Below are 20,014 nucleotides of genomic sequence, written 5' to 3' on the forward strand. Positions count from 1 at the left end.
TTCCACTTATTTGTGCATTCATTGGTTGATTCTGTGTGTGCCCTGACTGGAGATCAAATCGCAACCTTGGTGTATTGGACATTCTCTAACCACCTGAGCTACCTGACCTGGACAGGGGAAATAACAAAGTTTCTACCAGATTTTATTGGTTAATATAATATCAAATACATGATATCTAACCACCATTACTGAGCACTTAAAGGGCTTCCTAATAGATTTCATAAGCAATTCTTAATTTAAAAAAATGGAAGGTGTTTTGGTATTTGTGTTATGATATTTAAACTTGAAATTTATATTGTTAGAAAATATATTCACCAATATAACAGCTGTACATTTATGAGCCACACAATTTAAAAAACCTTAAAAATGATGAAAGCTACAAATTTAATCAGTCTATAGTATATTTATTTTGTAACAAAATAGATAAAACCAAGTATTAAAGTATACTATTGTTTGCATTTTATACATATTGATTATTATGCTGAAATCTGGTAATTTAACATTCAGTGAAAATAAATTTTATATTAATTGTTTTAAAAATGGCAAGCACATGATTAAGATAAACTTTTTGTTCATCAGAAAAAGAACTTTGGGAGTAAATAACGATATAGCAAATCCATTCAAAACCTAGGTCTTCATCTTTTGTTTCTTGGACCACTCGGGTGCTTCCTTTTTGGTCTGTTAAAAAGAAAGAGAAAATTAAGTAAAATGTTTACTAGGAGGGTAAGAAAGACAATTCATAGAACTCTGTACCAATATGCATTGGGGCTTTTTATGTAAGATTACAGTAAATAATCACTTTTCCTAATTCAGAAGGATACTTTAGGGACAAAGGTTTTATGTTTTGTAAGAAATAATCTCCCACCTGGTATGTCTGTAGAAAAAATACACATCTGTGTTTTCTGGCTCAAAGCCTGTATTTAACATATCTTACGGAAGTGAGTATCAAATGAATTGTTTCTATTTTCAAAGAGAATTATAAAAAAAAAATCAAGGACACAGCTTCTTTTTTTGTCAGTCTCATCTATCTGTATATATGGACATTTATTCATTCATTCAATAAATATTTATTAAATAATGACTAGATCCAAATCACTGTACTTTGGATCTCCTGAATTGCTAAGTATTTACCACAGTACTTCTGGGGTTCACTGATCAATCATTTCAGTGTACAAAGAGCTTGGCTGTACAGAGTAGTAACAAAAAGGCAAAGGAGATAGACTTACAGAACAAAGTACTCAGAACTCCTTATACAGGGGACTACATAGGCAGTCAAAACAGCTTACTATAATCGTGTAGCATTCGTTTATATATGACAATATGTTAAATATGAAGCTTACTGCTTTTCCACTTCCATCTGTTTAAAATTATAAAGGACTACATTCCTAAATATATATACATATATGTATGTAGGCACATAGGTAAGTATAATACTTATAAGTTTATGTTTTTTATAATTTTATATGCCATAGTTGATACATAAAATGTTGGAAGTGACATCAGTGGTCAGCTTTTCTTGACCTATCCACGCCCTTGGCCAGCTCCAGTTACCACCAAATACCTCCCCTCCTCCTCACATTGCCACCTTTATAGCATAGTTCTAACCTGAGCTACAAATGCTTTTACACGGTGTTCCCCACAGGCAACTAAAATTCAGTATGTCAAAACGAACCCTGAATCATCCATATTCTTTCTTGGTAAATGGTACTAGACTTTGCTCAGTCGCTTCAACCAGAAATGTTCTTTTCTTTTTCATCTTAGATTTCTCCTTCTTTTCACTTGCTACATCCATTTTAAATAGTCCCTACCTTTTAATGAATATCCTTTAAACTCCTCATTCTGTTCCTATCTTGACCCCATTGGCTTACCTTGGGCTCTTATCATTTCTGGCTTAATTCCTGCCATAGTTTCCTAACTCTGATTTGGCTTTCTCTTCTATTCTGTTCAACTCATAGTCCACGATGTGTCCAAGCTTATCTTTCTAAAATGCAAAACTGCATTAAAACACTTCAGAGTTCTTTCTTGGAAAGAAAAGTCCAAAGTCCTTAGTATTAAAGGAGAAAGAAATTTCCATGATAGGGAAAGGCCAGGTGCTGTCTACCAAGAGAATTCAAAGGTGGCTGAGCTGAATGCTAGTTTATTACCGGGTGATAAGAAATGTAATTGTCCTTTGGCCAGGAATGCCTGTTACTTTTGCCAGTCTTATTTAAAAAAATTTTAAACTAAGTCACAGACCATAAAGAAAAATCAGAGTAAAATTGGGGAGTTGCTTACTTCTCTTATAATCAGATTGAGAGGTTTGGGTGACTGAAGAAAGGTGAGTCAACAATAATCTAAGATTCTCACAATCACAGTCACAGAAAAACCAGTGTTTGTGAAATTGTAGGTCTCTTGAATTATACCTCAATAAAACTGGAAGGAAAGAAAACTGTAGCTTTTCAATCCATGGGTAAGGAAATCACTTTAAGACCAGATTTGAGAAAGAAAAAAAAATCACACAGACTAGAATACAAAATATCAGAGTACCTTGCCATTGTAGGGGTTAAATTGTGCTCTGAGAAACTGTGATCTTCACTAAGTCATGATGTAAAATGGTTTTCTTAATTGTGGCTCCTGGACAAAAAAAAAAAATCTAAAAGCCACTTCTACACACCAAGTTACAGATCGTCCAGCTTACAGCAAAGGGTATATAGAATTTGCAAATCTCCACTTTCTCAGGCAACTGATACTAAAAGTTTTATTACTACTATGTATGTTTGGGAAGAAGCTAAATAAAACTTTTGATATTAAAAAGGAATCTTAAAATTCCAAAGGACAGTACAAGAATTCAATGGCAGACAGTCCTTCTGATTCCTTTTATCTGTGTTGGTCCCTTGCAGACCACCCTCCCTCCAGTGCATTCTTTCTTCAGATGTGTTAATGAAGTAGATTTGCCACAAGTGTACCTCTGTCCTGAGGATTAACTGCTTTTCTACTTCCTAAATGGACTTTTCAGATCTTTGATTAAAATTAATTTTATAGCCTGCTCCCACAGGACTAATGCATGTTCCTATCCCTAGGTTACTGTGGGGCACCTCACTTTCACTGTCATGTTCTAACTACTTCAATTTAGAATACAGGGCCCCTTAGCATCGGGCCCACACTTCTCTAATCCTGTCTCTTGACACTCTCCTACATCAACTAAATTATTTGTAGTTGAGATTGGTTTAATAGCACTTCATTGAGCACCTACTATGTGCCAGTTCCTTGTTTTAAGTGATGGGGATATAAAAATGAGTTAAGACCTTGTGACAAAACCTGCTGGCTGCCTGGCCTTATCCACTTTCCCCTTATTAATAAGAGAACTCTAATTTTATTAGAGTAAAGGGCTCACCCAGGTAAAAACTACGTTAATCAACCTCCTTTGCTACTAAGTATGGCCATGTGACTAAGTTCTGGCCAATAGGATGTGAGATGTTGGTTAAAACTTATGGAAATGCTTTTAGGAGGGAGATGGTATAGTCCCCATTTCTGCTTCCTGCTTACGATGCAGATGTGATGGCTGAGGCTACAGCAAGCATATTGTGAATCTGAGGACAGAAGCCACACACCAAGGATGGTTGAAGAAAAAGGCAGAAGTAACTTAGTTCCCTGATGACTCCAAAGGGCCAAATATTAGGCCTTTAATGCTTATCTGAGAGACTGAACAATTTGCTTAAGCCACTGAACTAGCAGTGGAAAACAATTCCTGGATATTGACACTTAACCTTTAAAAAGTTAGGGTTTATTTTGTTTCATGTTTATCTTAGCACTTAGGAAAGTGGCCCCAGTAGGTACCCGAATGCCACACTTCCTTTGATGTTTGTGGCTTGAGCACAGTTCAGCACAGTGGTTAAAGAACAAGTTCTGGGATGAAACAGGCTTCATCCATTCATTTGCAAACCTGGGGAAGTTGATGACTTCTCAGTTATCTCTTGTGTAATCTATAATAATAAAAGCATAATATGCTAATTAGACCAGATGTCCTTCTGGAGTACCTTCCAGACGAAGCCAGGGCTGTGAGAGAAGCCTGGGTCCTGGATGCCAGAGGGAAGCCGGTGCCGGCAGCTGGGGGAAGGAAGGTCTACTCTTGCACAAATGTCGTGCATCGGGCCTCTAGTATGGAGATAATAAAAAATAATTGTGCTGGATATTCTGGGTACCCTCAGATCTATTCTCCATCCTTGTCCACCCACTCTTGTGCCCAGGAGGCTGTCAGTGGTGTCTCCTAGTTTCTGAAATAGGTTTAGTCAATGGGCTTGCAGGTGGGAGGAGAAAGAAATTGTGATATTTATTCCCGAGCTCCTTCTTTGCCTGGCCATGTTTAATAGTGGCTAAATTCTCTTATAGGAGACCAAAGTTTCCATAAGAAGGCTCCGATCCCTCTCCTTGCACCTTGAGACCTAGGAGTGACAAAAGCGTCAGCTACTAGTCCTGAAATGTTCCCCCTCACGTGGTTTCCACATGCTTGTAAACAGTCCCTTCAGAATGTGACATCTATTTGGCATGAGGACCTTGTCTGATACAGTAACCTACAACAGAGGGTGTCAAGGGAATAAAATGAGAAAATGTATGCAGAAAGCACTTAGTCCCCAAGAAGTGCTAACTATGAACAGTATTTCCCACTTAATGTTCTCTCTGCCTGAAGAGCTCACTCCTATTTGTTTTTCAGGACTCAGCTCAAAAATCGCCTCCTCTAAGAAGCTTGCCCTGATACATCCAGGCTTCTTTTGGTGTTCCTTTTTAAGAACTTAAAGCCTTCAATACTTAACTTGTTATATCATTCTTACAATTGTTTACTTGAATCAGTCACTCAATAAACTGTGTATTCCTTAGAGTCATAACATATTGTTCAATAAATGTTAGATAAATGAATAGATTTATTTTTACTGTCATTTTAAAATCTAAATGCTTTATATATTAATGACATAAAGTATTTAGTGGCGGATCCCTATATTATCCATAATTTTGACACTGAGTACAATTAGATTTTTGAATATTTAGTAATTCTTAGCCATACAAGAATGTGAGAATGTGGCAAAAATCTTTATATCCTTGTTGCCCAGAACAGTACTTGGCACAAAGGAGGTGCTCGATAAACATTTTTTGAATAAATAAATGAATGAATGCTGTTTTGGTCTGCTATGACAGAAGCCTCACAGTTCTATATAAGTTTGGACATAAAGTCTCATGAGAGTCTACATTCAAGAGTTTCCCCTACATAATGTGACAGAAAATGCCTCTACAGTAACACAACAATATGGTTCCAATAATCCGACAACAACCACCTGCATGGCGGGCAGTATTTATCATTCTCAGTAACACTGGGATTATTCAGTGGTAGTGACAATAATCAGTAAAACAGGGAAGTAGTATAGTCTGTTGTATGAATTAAAGTTCACTGATCTGCTCAATCTTTCTAGATAAACTTCTGCCTTCAGTCATATGACTGTCTGAAATTCAGGTGACCTGTTAATAGACTATGTCACGGTGGTTTCTCATTTACATCAGTATCTATGTTTAATCACTACTAAATTCAAATAAATTCCAACACAGATAACAGTGATTTTGGAAAGTTGATTTCTTATTCTCATGAGATGCATATTCCTCATTTCTAAATATTTTATCAGCAAGGCACTATCTATCCTAAGTTTCAGATACTGGAAGCTTCTAAGCCTCTACCAGCTCTTGATTACTACTGAGCAAGGAGCGTAAGTGAGATCACTGACTGGCAAATTATGGCCCCTGGTCTGTCTGTGTTTGGATTGACTGCTAAGAATGGATTTGACATTTAAAAAAAAACAAAAACAAAAACAAAGAAACAAACAGGATATGCAACAGAGATTGTATGTAGCTACAAGCCTAAATAGTTACCGTCTAGATCTTTAAAGAAAAATTTGCCGACTCCTAATAGATGACTGTTTAATCAATTGGGCATAATAAATCAATTCATGTACACAATTAACTGGTTTTTATCTTGGTAACTCCACTCTTTAACCTATTTAAACAGTAGTGTTTCTTTTATATTAGCATATTAAAAAGATTATTTATCCTTCACACCCATAAGCTGGCACTTCATGTAACAAATTTTGTTATTCTTCTTCAGTTATTTTTTAATTTTTTTAGAGAGGGAAGGGAGAGAGATAGGAGAGATAGAAACATTAATGATGAGAGAGAATCATTGATCAGCTGCCTCCTGCACGCCCCTTACTGGGGATCGAGCCCGCAACCTGGGCATGTGCCCTGACTGGGGAATTGAACCTGTGACCTCTTGGTTTCTGGGTCGAAGCTCAATCGCTGGGCCATACTGGCTGGGCTAATTTTGCATTATCACCACATAGTCTTGATTTGACCATTTTACAGTATTATCTCTCAGTTTTCATAAGAACATAGCTGAACTTGTACCTCTTTTAAAACATTTTCTCTTATAAAAGAAATAAAGTTTATTGTAGAAAAATAGATAAGCGCAAAGAAGGAAATAAAACTACCCAATTAATACTTAATATTTTGATTCTTCTTCATTTCATTCTTACTGCATAACCTTATCTTGAGGTACTGGCGAGATCTTACTACTACTTATGTACCAGTTAGAGTCAGGATTTCAGGATATCAGAATCAAGTTACAAGCTAAGGTCAGAAATGTGGGAGGTCAGGGTCAGAAGAAATAGTTCATTGCTTAACACAGAGAAGGGTCAGCAAAGCAGATCCCAGGGTGATAGGCTAGATCTCCGGCTGTATCTTGTGGTTTTCATCGGACCCCATGTTTCCCATTAACATCTACGTCTTCCATCTGCTTTCTTCCTGTAGATTGTAATATAAGGGACACATCAGAGTGTCTGTCATAATCCCAGCCAACTTTCTAAGAAAATCTTGCCTGGCAATGATCCTTGTGAATAAACAGCCCTGGGCAGCTTTACTTGGTGCCATGTGACCCCTGCTCACTATAATAGCAGCCATTCAGTAGGCTGGCTAATACCCGTCACAAGTCTGGCCACAAAGTGTATCACCCAACAAGGATGAGCTGTGCCAATTAGATTCTTGCTCCAGGAAATACAGGGAGGACTAGGTGTTAAGAGAGTAGATGTGGGAAGGTACACAGAAACGTCTCAGGAGAAGGAGCCATGAGCAAGTTAATGAGGAAGTGGAAAATACGAATAACCAGAAACTGAGAGAGAAACAAAAAGAAGCTGATGTGCCACAAGAGGAAAAGATCCACAGACGCAGCTGCAGAAATTCGTATAGCTGCCTTGTATCCAGGCTGGTAAACTGAGGCTGCCTGTTTTCTCCGTCCTGTCAGCTTGGTCTCCATTATTGTCATATAGATTCTTACAACAGTTACCCTTATTTACTCTAGATTGTAACTCTGTCACTTTTAAAAATTTTAATTAAAAAACACACATTTTTATTGATTTCAGAGAGGAAGAGAGAGACAGAAACATCAATGTTGAGAGAGAATCACTGATTGGCTGCCTCCTGTATGCCCTCTACAGCAAGCATGTCAAACTAGCAGCCCATACGGCCCACAACCAATATTTTTGTGGCCCAGGCAATATAACGGTATGTAAGAGGCATTTTGATAAAAATTTCATAACTTAATTTTTACAATATCCTGTTATACGTAATTATTAATAAGGAACTACAATGTTCGTTAATGACTGATTACTATAATCGTGTTGCATTCATTTCCCTTATGCGCCTTACGCGTAGGCGCACCATTTCTCTCCACTAATACTAGCAGCGAATATTTCAGCAGCTGATTGCCACGCCATTAGTCTTGGACTGACTTGTTTGGTGTGTGCAACAGGAAATATTTCGCTTTCGGAGAAGAAGAAAAATAGGTATATTTGCGTTATGCTTATTAATTTGTATAGCTATTCAGTGTCTGGTAAGTTAATGTTCAAGAAAAAAATATCAATTTTTATTAAAATGTTCTATTATTTTATGTTAACAATTACTCATTTATTTCAGCTCTTTGTAGTCAGCATGTCTCTATCGAAATAAACCTATGTATCTATGAAAATTGAAGCTTTTTTTTTTTTGCGGCACACATAAACTTAAACCTTGTTTATTGGCCCGTGTTAGCCTTTGAGTTTGACATGCTTGCCCTACAGGGATCAAGCCCACAACCCAGGCATATGCCCTGACCAGGAATTGAACCGTGACCTCTTGGTTCATAGGTCTATATACTCAACCATTGAGCCACTTCAGCCGGCCACTTCTTTTTTACTTTAAAAGGTTGAACTATGTAATCACCTCATTGATCTTGAGTAGCATTATCTGAATGTATAATGAAAGAGCTTAGATCAGAAGCTCCCATACTTGACTGATTATTATAATCATCTAGGGAGTTTAAAAAGAATAAGATTCTGAGGATTCACTAAATCAGAATATCACAGTTAAAATCTGTTTTCAAGTCTCTATGTTCAGATGGCAAATATATTTCTTCTGAGAAATTAAAGCATGCATGGGAAACCATGCTGAAGTACAGTGAAATATTTTTTTTTTTTTAAATATATTTTATTGATTTTTTCACAGAGAGGAAGGGAGAGAGATAGAGAGTCAGAAACATCGATGAGAGAGAAACACCGACCAGCTGCCTCCTGCACATCTCCCACTGGGGATGTGCCCGCAACCCAGGTACATGCCCTTGACCGGAATCGAACCTGGGACCTTTCAGTCCGCAGGCCGACGTGCTATCCACTGAGCCAAACCGGTTTCGGCTACAGTGAAATATTTAATAATGTTACTCCTATTTTGATTCTGTTGCCTATCATTATTCCTACTATTTGTTAAAACATCACTTTCAAATTGTTCTGATTTCTTATTATTTAACTAATTTCTGTGCATATACATTTCTACCTAATATAAGCATTCCATTTAATGTTAATATGATTGATTTCATACTTTATGAGGAAACAGAGCAAAATATACTGTTTTACAAATAAAAGGTGCTGGATGATACTTTGCATCCCTTTTATTCTTTAAAAAACTGTATTTTTTTATTTTTATTAATTTCAGAGAGTAAGGAAGAGAGAGACAGAAACATCAATGATGAGAGAGAATCATTGATTGGCTGCCTCTTGCATGCCCCACACTGTTGATGGAGCCCACAACCGGGCCATGTGCCCTGACTGGGAATCGAACTCTGACCTCCTGGTTCACAGGTCAATGCTCAACCACTGGCCCACACTGGCTGGGCAATTCTTATATAAATTTAACATTTATAAACATGTCTTCCTGATTCCCCTATAATTAGTCCCTGGAGACTTAAGGAGGTAAATTTGAGATTAAGGTTAATTTCTGGGCAAGTCCAACATATTAACTAGAACAATAAAACCTAATTACTAGCTATAAGATAGGATATATAAATATTCTATTGAAGCTTCCCTTTTCTGAATATGTATACGAGTTATACAGATATTTCTAGGCCCTTTCATTAAACGACTAAAATTAGTTTAAAACCAATATGAACAAGAGGCAAAGAGATTTAAGCAAAATGTATTTAGTGAAAAACAGAGATTAAAATTTTAAGTTGTTTTTTCTTTTTGTACTTACAAAGAGTGTTGGTTTGGGTATGAATATATTATCTTCATGTTCTCTAGGCACATTCAAAAGCTTTGATTTTTGATTTTCTGTCACATTTTTTGATTCCGTTTTAGTAAGAAGTAACCTGTCCTCAGAACACTGACTGCGCATATTAGTGAGAATCTGCTTCATTGCTGCCAATTCCTGTTGATATATGAAAATAGAAGAAAACAGCAAGTATGATTTCAGCACATCCATAATAATAAAAGCGTAATATGCTAATTAGACCAGACGTCCTTCTGGACGTCCTTCCAGATGACCTTCCGGACGAAGCTGGGGCTGCGAGGGAAGCCTGGGTTCCAGGTGTCAGAGGAAAGCCGGTGCCGGCAGCCGGGGGAAGGAAGGCCTACTCCTGCACGAATTTTATGCATTGGGCCTCTAGTAGACTAATAAGGATTGACATTAAAACTTATTTTTACACATATGTAATACCTTAATCAATAAAGAAATTAAAGATTGAAAAAAACGCCGAAACCGGTTTGGCTCAGTGGATAGAGCGTCGGCCTGCGGACTGAAAGGTCCCAGGTTCGATTCCGGTCAAGGGCATGTACCTGGGTTGCGGGCACATCCCCAGTAGGAGATGTGCAGGAGGCGGCTGATCAATGTTTCTCTCTCATCGATGTTTCTAACTCTCTATCTCTCTCCCTTCCTCTCTGTAAAAAATCAATAAAATATATTTAAAAAAAAAATATTGAAAAAAACAACAACCCCAAAACACTTATTTTTATTCTTGGAGTAGAAACAGTTGAAACAATTATACTATATAAAATAACATATTAATGAACAATAGCATACATGACACACATGGTCACTGATAGTTTTAGTATGATAAACAAGAAATGTCATCCCATAGTCTAATGGTTCCTAAGTTTTTCTGCACATTGGAGTCACCCATGGAGCTTCAAAAACGACTGAAGCCTGTGTCTCACTCCCAGAGATTGTAAAATAATTGGGTTGGGGAGTGACCTCAGCATTGAACATTTTAAAAGATCTCTAGGCGATTCTAAGGACAGACAAATTTGGGAACCATTGGCATAGTTACATTCCACTATAATTTTTCTACATGTTTGTTGAGTAAATTATTTAGGCATTTAACTTTTTCTACTCGTAAATTATACAATTTCCTTCTGAAATCTTATATGAAGATGGGAGGACATAAAAGAGTCCAGATTTTTTTTCTTGCTTACTAATCAGCAGCCCAAATAATAAGTTGAAAACATCTTCAGAATGTAACCATGTTATTCCCTATTGTCTTACAAATGAAAAATGGAGTTAGCTTTACCCAGTTGCTGTTTGGACTAAGAATTATTATCTGAACTTGTTAAGGAACTCAGGTAAAAAATTTTCACTCATTCCCTCTTCCAAGTCTATTTTGTCTTTCATTTTTCTCTATAGTCGAACTTTTAGCACCTAACATTACTTAGTGGATATTTATGATTAATCACTAAATTGATCCAATCAAACACAAGCATATGGACAGAGGACAGAATAAACTCTCCTTTATTATATGTAGAACAGTGGGAGGCTGTTTATTTCATCTTCATGCCAAGACACAAACTTACGGTGATAGAAAGATGTTCTGCTCCCTTTTACTAATCTGTTTATAGACATCAGCTCTGTGTCAGAGCAAGTTCCTACAGGCCTTTTTTTCTTTCTGGCTGTCATTAGTTCTATTTAGAACCATCTAGCTTGAGTGGGTATTTAAAAACAGAGCTGTTGAGTTTAAGCCACAGAGCTTAATAAATCTTAGGGCCAAGCGAGGAGCTGGAAGAAATGGCACTGGAATCTTCTTTCTCCTTTTGCAGTACTGGGGTTGGCTAGGCCAATGCAAATGAGGATGGCTACATCTCAGACTTGTCCACTATTTGAGCCGTTTGAAGGCTCTTTTTGCTTTCAAGAGTATGTTATTTCATTTATATGCTCCCCTAGAGTGAAGTAAATGACCACTGATTTCCAGTAATGTTAAACATCCCTGGTATTATGGCAGCTTTCAGCTCCTGTTCTACTTACTACAAGAAGCAGAAGGGAAAGGGAGATGATAGTCTCTCGGCACATCCAAAGAAAATTTCTACCTGGAACAACCTCCCTTTAGTGGCCATAACTTTTTTTTTATCTTGGTATGAAGGTTTAAAAAAAGGAAAAGATTATCGCCCCCCCCCCCCCCCCCCCCCGCCCACCTCTAGTCTACAGAGAAATAAGGAAAAGGGGATCATACTTGCAGGGGGGAGAGGGGAGGCAACGACCACGAGGAAGAAGAAAAGGAAGAAGTTGCATGTGTACTAGGCAAAGGGTCTGGCCCCTAAGTGCCCTAGAGAAGACCATCTTTTGTTTCTCTTTGGCTTCCCTCTGCTCCTGGTATAGGAGCAGTTATAGGAAAGAGATGGTCCCTGAAGTAGGAGACAGAAGAGAAATCAAATGTCTTTGCTTTATCCAGACGAGGATCACGCGCACTTAGGGTGCTGTCAAAGCACTGCTTTTTTTGAATATATTTTTATTGATTTCAGAGAGGAAGGGAGAGGGAGAGAGAGATATAAACATTAATGATGAGAGAGAATCATCGATTGGCTACCTTCCGCACATCACCCACTGGGGATTGAGCCTGCAACCTGGGCAAGTGCCCTGACTGGGTATCGAACCCTGACTTCCTGGTTCATGGGTCTATGCTGAACCACCGAGCCACCCTAGCCAGGCTCAAGGCACTACTTTTGTTCACTGATTGTATTAAACAGTGCTAGCATGGTTTGTGAAACCCAGGTAAGGAACATTTCAAAAGCAACAAGTTTCTGTAAACTTCCTGTTAGGGTAATACAATGGGTATGAAAATAAAATGTAGAACAATCTTGTTCAGTTTTACTATGTTTGATCATATAGATGATCCCTTTCATATTAATGGTAAATTTGAGAACAGAAAATTCCACTTTAACATCAAATAGATCAAATAGTATCCAAAATACCATCATCTACTGAACACACAGAAAGCCAAGCACATGTAGTGGAAATATATTAGTACTGGGTGAGAAGTCAAAGACACAGCTATTCCTGACTCTATTATTAATTGTGTAAATACAGACAATCTACTCTGGTTCCATGAGCTTCAGTTTCCTAATTGATAAAATGTATGCTTGTGTTACCTTTTTGGATTTTTGCCTGTCTGATAAGTTTTTGTGTATGTTTGTTTTGCATTTCTTCTACTGTGAGGTTGAACAGCTTTTCATATATATAAGGATATTTCCTTTTCTACTGGGTGATTGGTCATTTTCTTACACTTTTCAAGGAGCTCTTTATATGTTAGAGATATCAGCCCTTTGTAACATGAATGGCACTTTTTTTCCAATTAATTTTTATTTGACTTTATTTACACTTTTTTTTTGCTATGCACTTTCTGATTCTGATGTAGCTGAATATATCAGTTTCTAACTTTATAGCCTTTTCCATGGTTCTTCTTCAATTTTCCTCAAGTTACTTTTATGGTTTCTTTTTCTTTTATTTTTCATACATTTAGATCTTTGATCTGTTTCAAGTTTATCCTGCACTCTGGTGATAAGTGTGGTGGATTGAACATTTTTTTCCCCATGGCTATTCTGTAATAACAACATTATGTACTGCACAGACAAATTTTTCCTCACTGATTTGAGATGCTAACTTTACCATATACTAAACAACCATAAATGTATGATTTATTTCTGGACTTTTAAATTCTATTCCAATGGTCTTTTTATTCATTCATGCACCAATGTTCTACTATTTTAATATTTTATGATTGAAGTGTTTTCTGGCTATATTTTTAGAGATAGGGGCTCAAAATCATGCCATTTATTCTAGTTCCTATTTCAATCTTGACTTTCTTATAGTTATTCCCCTTTCTTCTTTGAGTTCTGCCTTTTTGCCTTTAATGGATGAAATAATATATGCTCTTTAAAAAATATTACCTAAGAATATCTAGCTTCTTAATCATAATGTTTGCAGGAATCAATTTTGACTGTTTTTAAGGCCGCTGCACAGTTGTTATTCTGAAATTTATTTTTATTGCACATTTAAAAAAAATACTTTATTGATTTTTTACAGAGAGGAAGGGAGAAGGATAGAGAGTTAGAAACATCGATGAGAGAGGAACATCGATCAACTGCCTCCTGCACACCCCCCACTGGGGATATGCCCGCAACTAAGGTACATGCCCTTGACCGGAATCGAACCTGGGACCCTTCAGTCAGCAGGCTGACGCTCTATCCACTGAGCCAAACTGGTTAGGGCATTTATTGCACGTCTTGGCAAGTTCCATTATTTCGTGCATCTCTTTTTTTGTTATTTGATGGCATACAGTCTAGTATGTTTTCAAGACAGGGTACTGTGGAAGGAAGTATTGTGATTTTTTTTCAGAACTTGGATGGGATTACTTCTCTGTTTCAAAGTCAAATTTCTGAGAAGTCTGATGTCAAGCTGATTCCTGTATCTTTCAACGTATTTTTTTCTCTCTGGAATCTTCTATATTGTTTAGCTATTCCTTAACTTCCATCTTTTTACCTTTTCTAAGTCTTAGGAGAATTCGCTGACTTTTGCTCACATCCTTCTACTGGCATTTTACTTAATACAGTAACTTCATGATTTTCATTGTATGTTATGATTTTAGCAAAATTTTAAAATATCACAAATTTTTACCCCCACTATTAGTTAGTTAGTTAGTTAGTTTGTTTATTTATTTATTTTTACATGAACTGTGTTTTAATCTTGTTTGGTTATCTTTTGGGGGATGATAATGCAGGCCTTTTCCTGACTTGACCCAGGGCTCTGAGCACTTCTCCAGATAGGGTTGAATGAAAAGACTGCAGCAACAGATACAACCAGCATCTCCTTGAACTTGAGGCTCCTCTGGGGTACAGCAGACTCTCTATAATCCCAAGGATTTGTAAAAGGGGAAATCACCACTATCTCTCCCCCAACTCTGCACCCAGCCAAGCCTAAACCTCCTGAAGAAGCCAGAGTGAGCATGAGGCCGTACCACCTTTGATACAGCCACTAAACCAACCCTGAGGTTCCTCAAAGGGGAGGTTGCCCAACCCAACCCACACCCCTGTGGTGGTACATCAGGGTTGGGTCCTGAGATATAACACCCCACTCCATCCCCATTAGCTGGAACCCAAAGTGCCTAGTGCCATTTGAGTCTCCCACTGTTTCTTGTTTTATGAAAAGACTACTTTCTCAAATCTTTCTGAAGAAACTAATTACAATACTTTGTAAGTTCTTTCCTGCTCCAGAATTTTCCTTTGTTTCCTCTGGGGAAGACGTTCAGTTTCTCTGCTTATTCTGATTTTTTCCTTATTCTAATTTTCTTGCATTTTCTGATGGTCTTTGGTTGTGTCTTCCAACTTATGAATGAATGAGCAGATTAAACGTTTTCTTTCTGCTGTTATGGGCCATTCATCTGAATGAAAGAGTACAATATCTGTACGTGTGGACAAGCAAATCTGTCTAGTAGACTTTACTCTAGGGTCCTCAGGCAGAATATAGGTTCTCTTCTCCAAAAGGAAAAATGTGAAGTGTCTTAATCCGGAGCCTCTTCATTGGACAGTTCTAGCCTATCCCCAGCAAATCACTCAGCAGGTTTGAAGCCATTTCTCCAAATACATTTTAAAATTCCTGTTTTTTTAAATTATAAAGCATTACTTGTTCATTGTAAAATTCAAATACTGAAAAAGCACCATGCTCAATCCCCTTTTTCTTTTTATCACTTGTTAGACACCTTTAAATACTATTCTATAACACAGTCTGATTTACAATAATATTCATTTATTCTTTTTTATACCATAATTGACCTTTTATTTTAAAAAATTACAGGAATGATTTTCAGATAATCTTATTTTATAAAAGCACTGCTTATATAAAACATTTTATATCACTATCAATTCCATTGAAGACCTGCCTTTTTTTAAAGGTACGAATTCTGATTGATGGGATACTTGCCCTTGAAATAGAAAGTTCCCATTACTTATTCAAATGTCAAAATTAAGATTATTGAGAAGTATATTGCTTTATGGCTGGCCAAAATGCTGCTAGCACATTTTAGGTAAATAATAATCTTTTTTAAAACTATGAGGTCATTCTGTTTAAAACTTTTAGGATAACTCACAGAAAATAGATAATATTTATTCAAATTATACTCTGAAGGGCTGGGCTATTATAGACACTTATATGTGAAGCAGCTCTTTAAAGAAATAAGATGCCTATATAGGTCTGTCTGGTATAACACACATAACTGAAATTAATAAAACCTGGAAGACCAGTAGTGTTATGCTATGTTCTGATTGCCAATTAGACCTGAGAGACTCTGCCAGCTGCAAAGGAGGGTCTGGCTTTAGAAACATCTACATGTATAAAACCCTAATATGCAAATAGACCAAACAGTGGAACAACCAAACAACCAAACAACTGGTTGCTATGATGTGCGCTGACCACCAGGGTGCGTGTGGAACATGGTAGGCATTGGCAGCAGGCGGCAGAGCGTGGAACATGGCGGGGATCGGCCATGGAGGGATGGTGGAGCAGGTGAGCAGGGGTGCCAGACCAAAGGTGGGTGCTGGTCACTGTCATGGGGCGAGCCTCTGGTGGTTACTGAAAATTCTTTGCTTCCGTGCACTCACACCTGCTACTGGCACTGGAGCCGCCATTTGCACCCGCTGCCGGTGCCCGGTGCCAGCCCTGATTGCTCAGCGTCGTCAGCGGGGGCGAGCAGTGGCTGCTGGCCCCAGTTGCCCCTGAGGGCTTCTCCACCTCCCCCTGCTCCTGAGGGGTGACTGGGGCTAGCAGCTGCCTCTCGCACCCATTGCTGGCGATGGCTCCACTTGCACCCACAGCTGGTGCCAGCCCCAATCGCTCTGTGCCATCAGTGGGTGCGAGAGGGGGCCGGTGCCGTCAGCATGTGGGAGCAGTGGCAGCGGGAGTGGGGCTGCCAGCAGACAGGGGACTGGGGGCTGCAGTGGGAGGGACCGGGCAGGGGCATGGAGGATGGGCCGTGACTCATCCCTGTGCCCACCGCAGCCTCATGGCCCACAGTTCCTTTCAAGGTGCATGAATTTGTGCACTGGGCCCCTAGTGACTTAAAGACAGTGAAATGTCAAAAAAATTTATTACTTCCTTTTCATCATCATGTACAGAGGTGTTTTATTTTTTAAGCTTCTCATGCATATGAATAGTTTAAGCACAAATGGTCTACTAAGTGTGTGATTTAAAAAACAAACAATAATATTCATTAATTCTGACATGCTTTTATACTCACTTTGAAAAAGCTAATAGTGTATGTGCTATAATTCTAGCATATCAAATACATAGGGAAATTACAGTAACTTCAATAATTAATGAACCACTCATTAAAATTAATAATTGTAGACTTATTTTTAATCATATAATTGAAACTTAGGCTAAAACTAAAACAAAACAAAACAAGAAACACACTGTAGTAAAATAATTACTCTTCAAAATTGAAGAAGTTGAGGGCAAGAACTTTCTTATGAAACTTTCAGATGATGATAATGATGATGATGATTGTTGTACAAATAATCTCCATGAAAGAGATATATTGCTGTCTTGAATCCAAAAGCACATAGCTTGGCCATTTATATAAACTATTTGCATAGAGTGGTGCTTATTAAAACAGCTCAACTGCAGAGCAGCTGCTTAACAGTATTGCATAGTTCATGCCAATAAATTGCTGAAAGTTGTAAACTCTGCAAAGATGTTGGCAAGGGGACACATAGATGGCATTTCTTGATGAAAATAGCTCTGACAAGTATAATGCAAACTATGTGCTCCACTGCAGGTTAAATGTAAGTGCTTTTATATAGCAATACCAAAGTTTCATGACTAACCAGTCAGGTAATTCTATGTAGCACTTCTACTTGAGGCAACACAAGGTGAAAACTTACCGTATTTAATTATTTTTATTTTTTTAAAAATATATTTTTATTGATTTCAGAGAGGAAGGGAGAGGGAGAGAGAGATAGAAACATCAATGATGAGAGTGAATCATTGATCAGCTGCCTCCTGCATGCCCCACACTGGGGATCAAGCCCACAACCTGGGCATGTGCCCTGACCGGGAATCAAATGTGACCTTCTGGTTCATAGGTCGAGGAATGCTCAACCATTGAGCCATGACGGAAGGGCAAAACTTACCATATTTATAACAATACATATAACACGTAAACTTCACCTAAAAGGGTATTTGATAAACATTTTATTATGAACATTTTTAAAGAATCAAAAAGAAGAGAGCCTAGCATGTTGAACCTTTAGTTCTATTGTTCAACTTTGACAATTTTCAACATTTTTCTAATTTTTTAAACAGCTTTATTGAGATATAGTTAACATACCATATAGCCATCCATTTAAAGTATATCAATGCATGGTTTTTAGTATGTTCACAGGCATGTGCAACCATTACTGTAGTCAATTTTTAAATATTTTATCTCCTCAAAAAGAAATCCTGATTCCTTTAGTTATTACTCCTCTATTCCACCTTGCCCCCAACTTCCATCCCCTAAGTAACCATTAATCTACTTTCTGTCTCTGTAGACTTCCCTGTTGTAGACACCTCATATGAATGGAATCATATAATATGTGGTCTTTTGTGACTGGCTTTGTTCACTTTGCATAATATTTTCCCAAAGTTCATCTATGTTGTAACATATATCAGCATTTCATTCCATCTTTATGGTCGAGTAACATTCTACTGTATGGCTATCACACATTTTGTTTACCATTCATCAACTGATGGATATTTGGGTTGTATCTACCTTTTGGCTATTGTGAATAATGCTGCTTTAAACATTCATGCACAAATTTTTGTGTGGATGTTGTCATTTCTCTTGGGTTTACACTTCAGAGTGGAATTGCTGGGTCACATGGCAACTCCATATTTTACTGTTTGAGGAATTGCCAGATTGTTTTGTCAACATTGTTAAATCTGTTTCCTTAACAGTATTTTGGAAAATATTTTAAAGCAGATTTCAGACCTCAGATCACTTCACTTATAAACACTTTAGTAGAGATTTTTGAGAGATAAAGATTTAAAATAATACCAAGATACCATTATCATATCTAACACAATGCACAGTTTAAAAGAAAATGTAAATTTAATTCAATCATCTATCCTATAGAGTGTTCAATAAGAATTTTACATTATCAAAGCAAATTTCAGCACAGTGTTTAATGTATAATTTTTGATGAAATTAAAATTATACCTTGAGTGCCAATGCACTATTGTCTAAATACTAGACAAAATAGTTTACATGGCAAAACTGTTAGAGAACAGCCTGAGTACCCACAGCTGCACACTGCTTTCCACAGTCCCTGTCTTTCCATCTAAATACCTCTCCGAGCATGTAGGCTAACCTCATGCTAGGATGTCTCTTTACCTCAAGGGGAGGATATAAAGTTTTTAGGTGTGGAGAGAGGAAGAGAAAGGACAAGAATCAACATTCACTGAGTATCTACTATGCTATGTTCCAGACTTTATTTTACATAATAATTTAAAACTCTCCTAAATACCCAGCAGGTAGATATTAACTGAAGTTTGAAGATGAGGAAACTAAGGTTTAGAAGGTTTTTAGAAATTTAGCCAAGTTCATTAGCTACTAAGAAGTGAAACTAGGATTCAAATGCAGGTCTCTTTGGGTTCAGATCTGTTATTTACACAATGCAGATACCTTCTATCAAGGCTTTTGATGTACACAATTTTAGGTTTAGAAGGGATCTTCAAGTTATTTAACTTAGCATCTATAAAAAACAAGGCAATATAACAACAGTGACAATAATAACAAAACAAAGCAAAATAAAATAAACAAAACAGGTCTCCTTATAATGTTTACCATTAGTTGGCTTTTTTTGGGGGGGGCCCTAAAGAATTATAAATTTATTAGGTCATCTGGAAAACCAGATGGCTGAGCCCCAAAATGGTGCCAGCCTACCATTAAGTTTTAATCCCAACCTTTGGAGACATGGATAACAAGTCTATTATTGCCTCGTTCATATGCTTATGTTGAATTTCTTATATCTAAGTCTTCTCTCAACACCCCCAGTTCATTCATCTCTCTTGTGACTGAAAAGAATTCTTTCATCATCTTAATTGTTTTCCTCAGATTACCTGCTAGTGATAAAAATTTTGGGCCTAGAACAGAATAAAGAAAGAAGTCCTGGGTAGAGCAAAGTGGAATAAGGCCAATCTACTCCTTAGTCTGAAACATTTCCGATGACATCAACATTTTTGGAGACATACCCTATGACTGAAAGCTTAGCGAGAGCTCAAGTGTTTAAACAAATGAGAAATGACTGTGCTGTCATAGCTTAGGAGACTTAATTAATCACGTGAGACATTCTTCCCTGAACTTGGATATTATCTTAAGGTCATTCTCAACAGTGAC

At 37.4% G+C, this 20,014-nt stretch overlaps 1 protein-coding gene across 3 annotated transcripts in view; it reads right to left on the bottom strand.

Moving 5' to 3' along the window:
• Positions 1-405: 405 nt before the first annotated feature.
• Positions 406-20,014, bottom strand: part of PIBF1 (progesterone immunomodulatory binding factor 1) — a 220,522-nt gene continuing 200,913 nt past the window's right edge. For 2 of the 3 annotated variants that reach the window (XM_070408953.1, XM_070408951.1), the window contains 2 exons: positions 9,574-9,747; positions 406-678 (listed from right to left, as the gene is read on the bottom strand). In XM_070408953.1, coding sequence (XP_070265054.1) covers positions 628-678; positions 9,574-9,747 — 225 coding nt within the window. In that variant the 3' untranslated portion in view covers positions 406-627. Of the gene's footprint in view, positions 679-6,572; positions 6,820-9,573; positions 9,748-20,014 lie in introns of those variants that run through there. The other variant, XM_070408952.1, reaches the window with a different exon arrangement.

The sequence above is a fragment of the Myotis yumanensis genome, unplaced genomic scaffold, assembly GCF_028538775.1.
Source record: "Myotis yumanensis isolate MYYU_CA2020_CCGP unplaced genomic scaffold, mMyoYum1.0.hap1 SCAF_3, whole genome shotgun sequence".
NCBI classification, from domain to species: Eukaryota; Metazoa; Chordata; class Mammalia; order Chiroptera; family Vespertilionidae; genus Myotis; species Myotis yumanensis.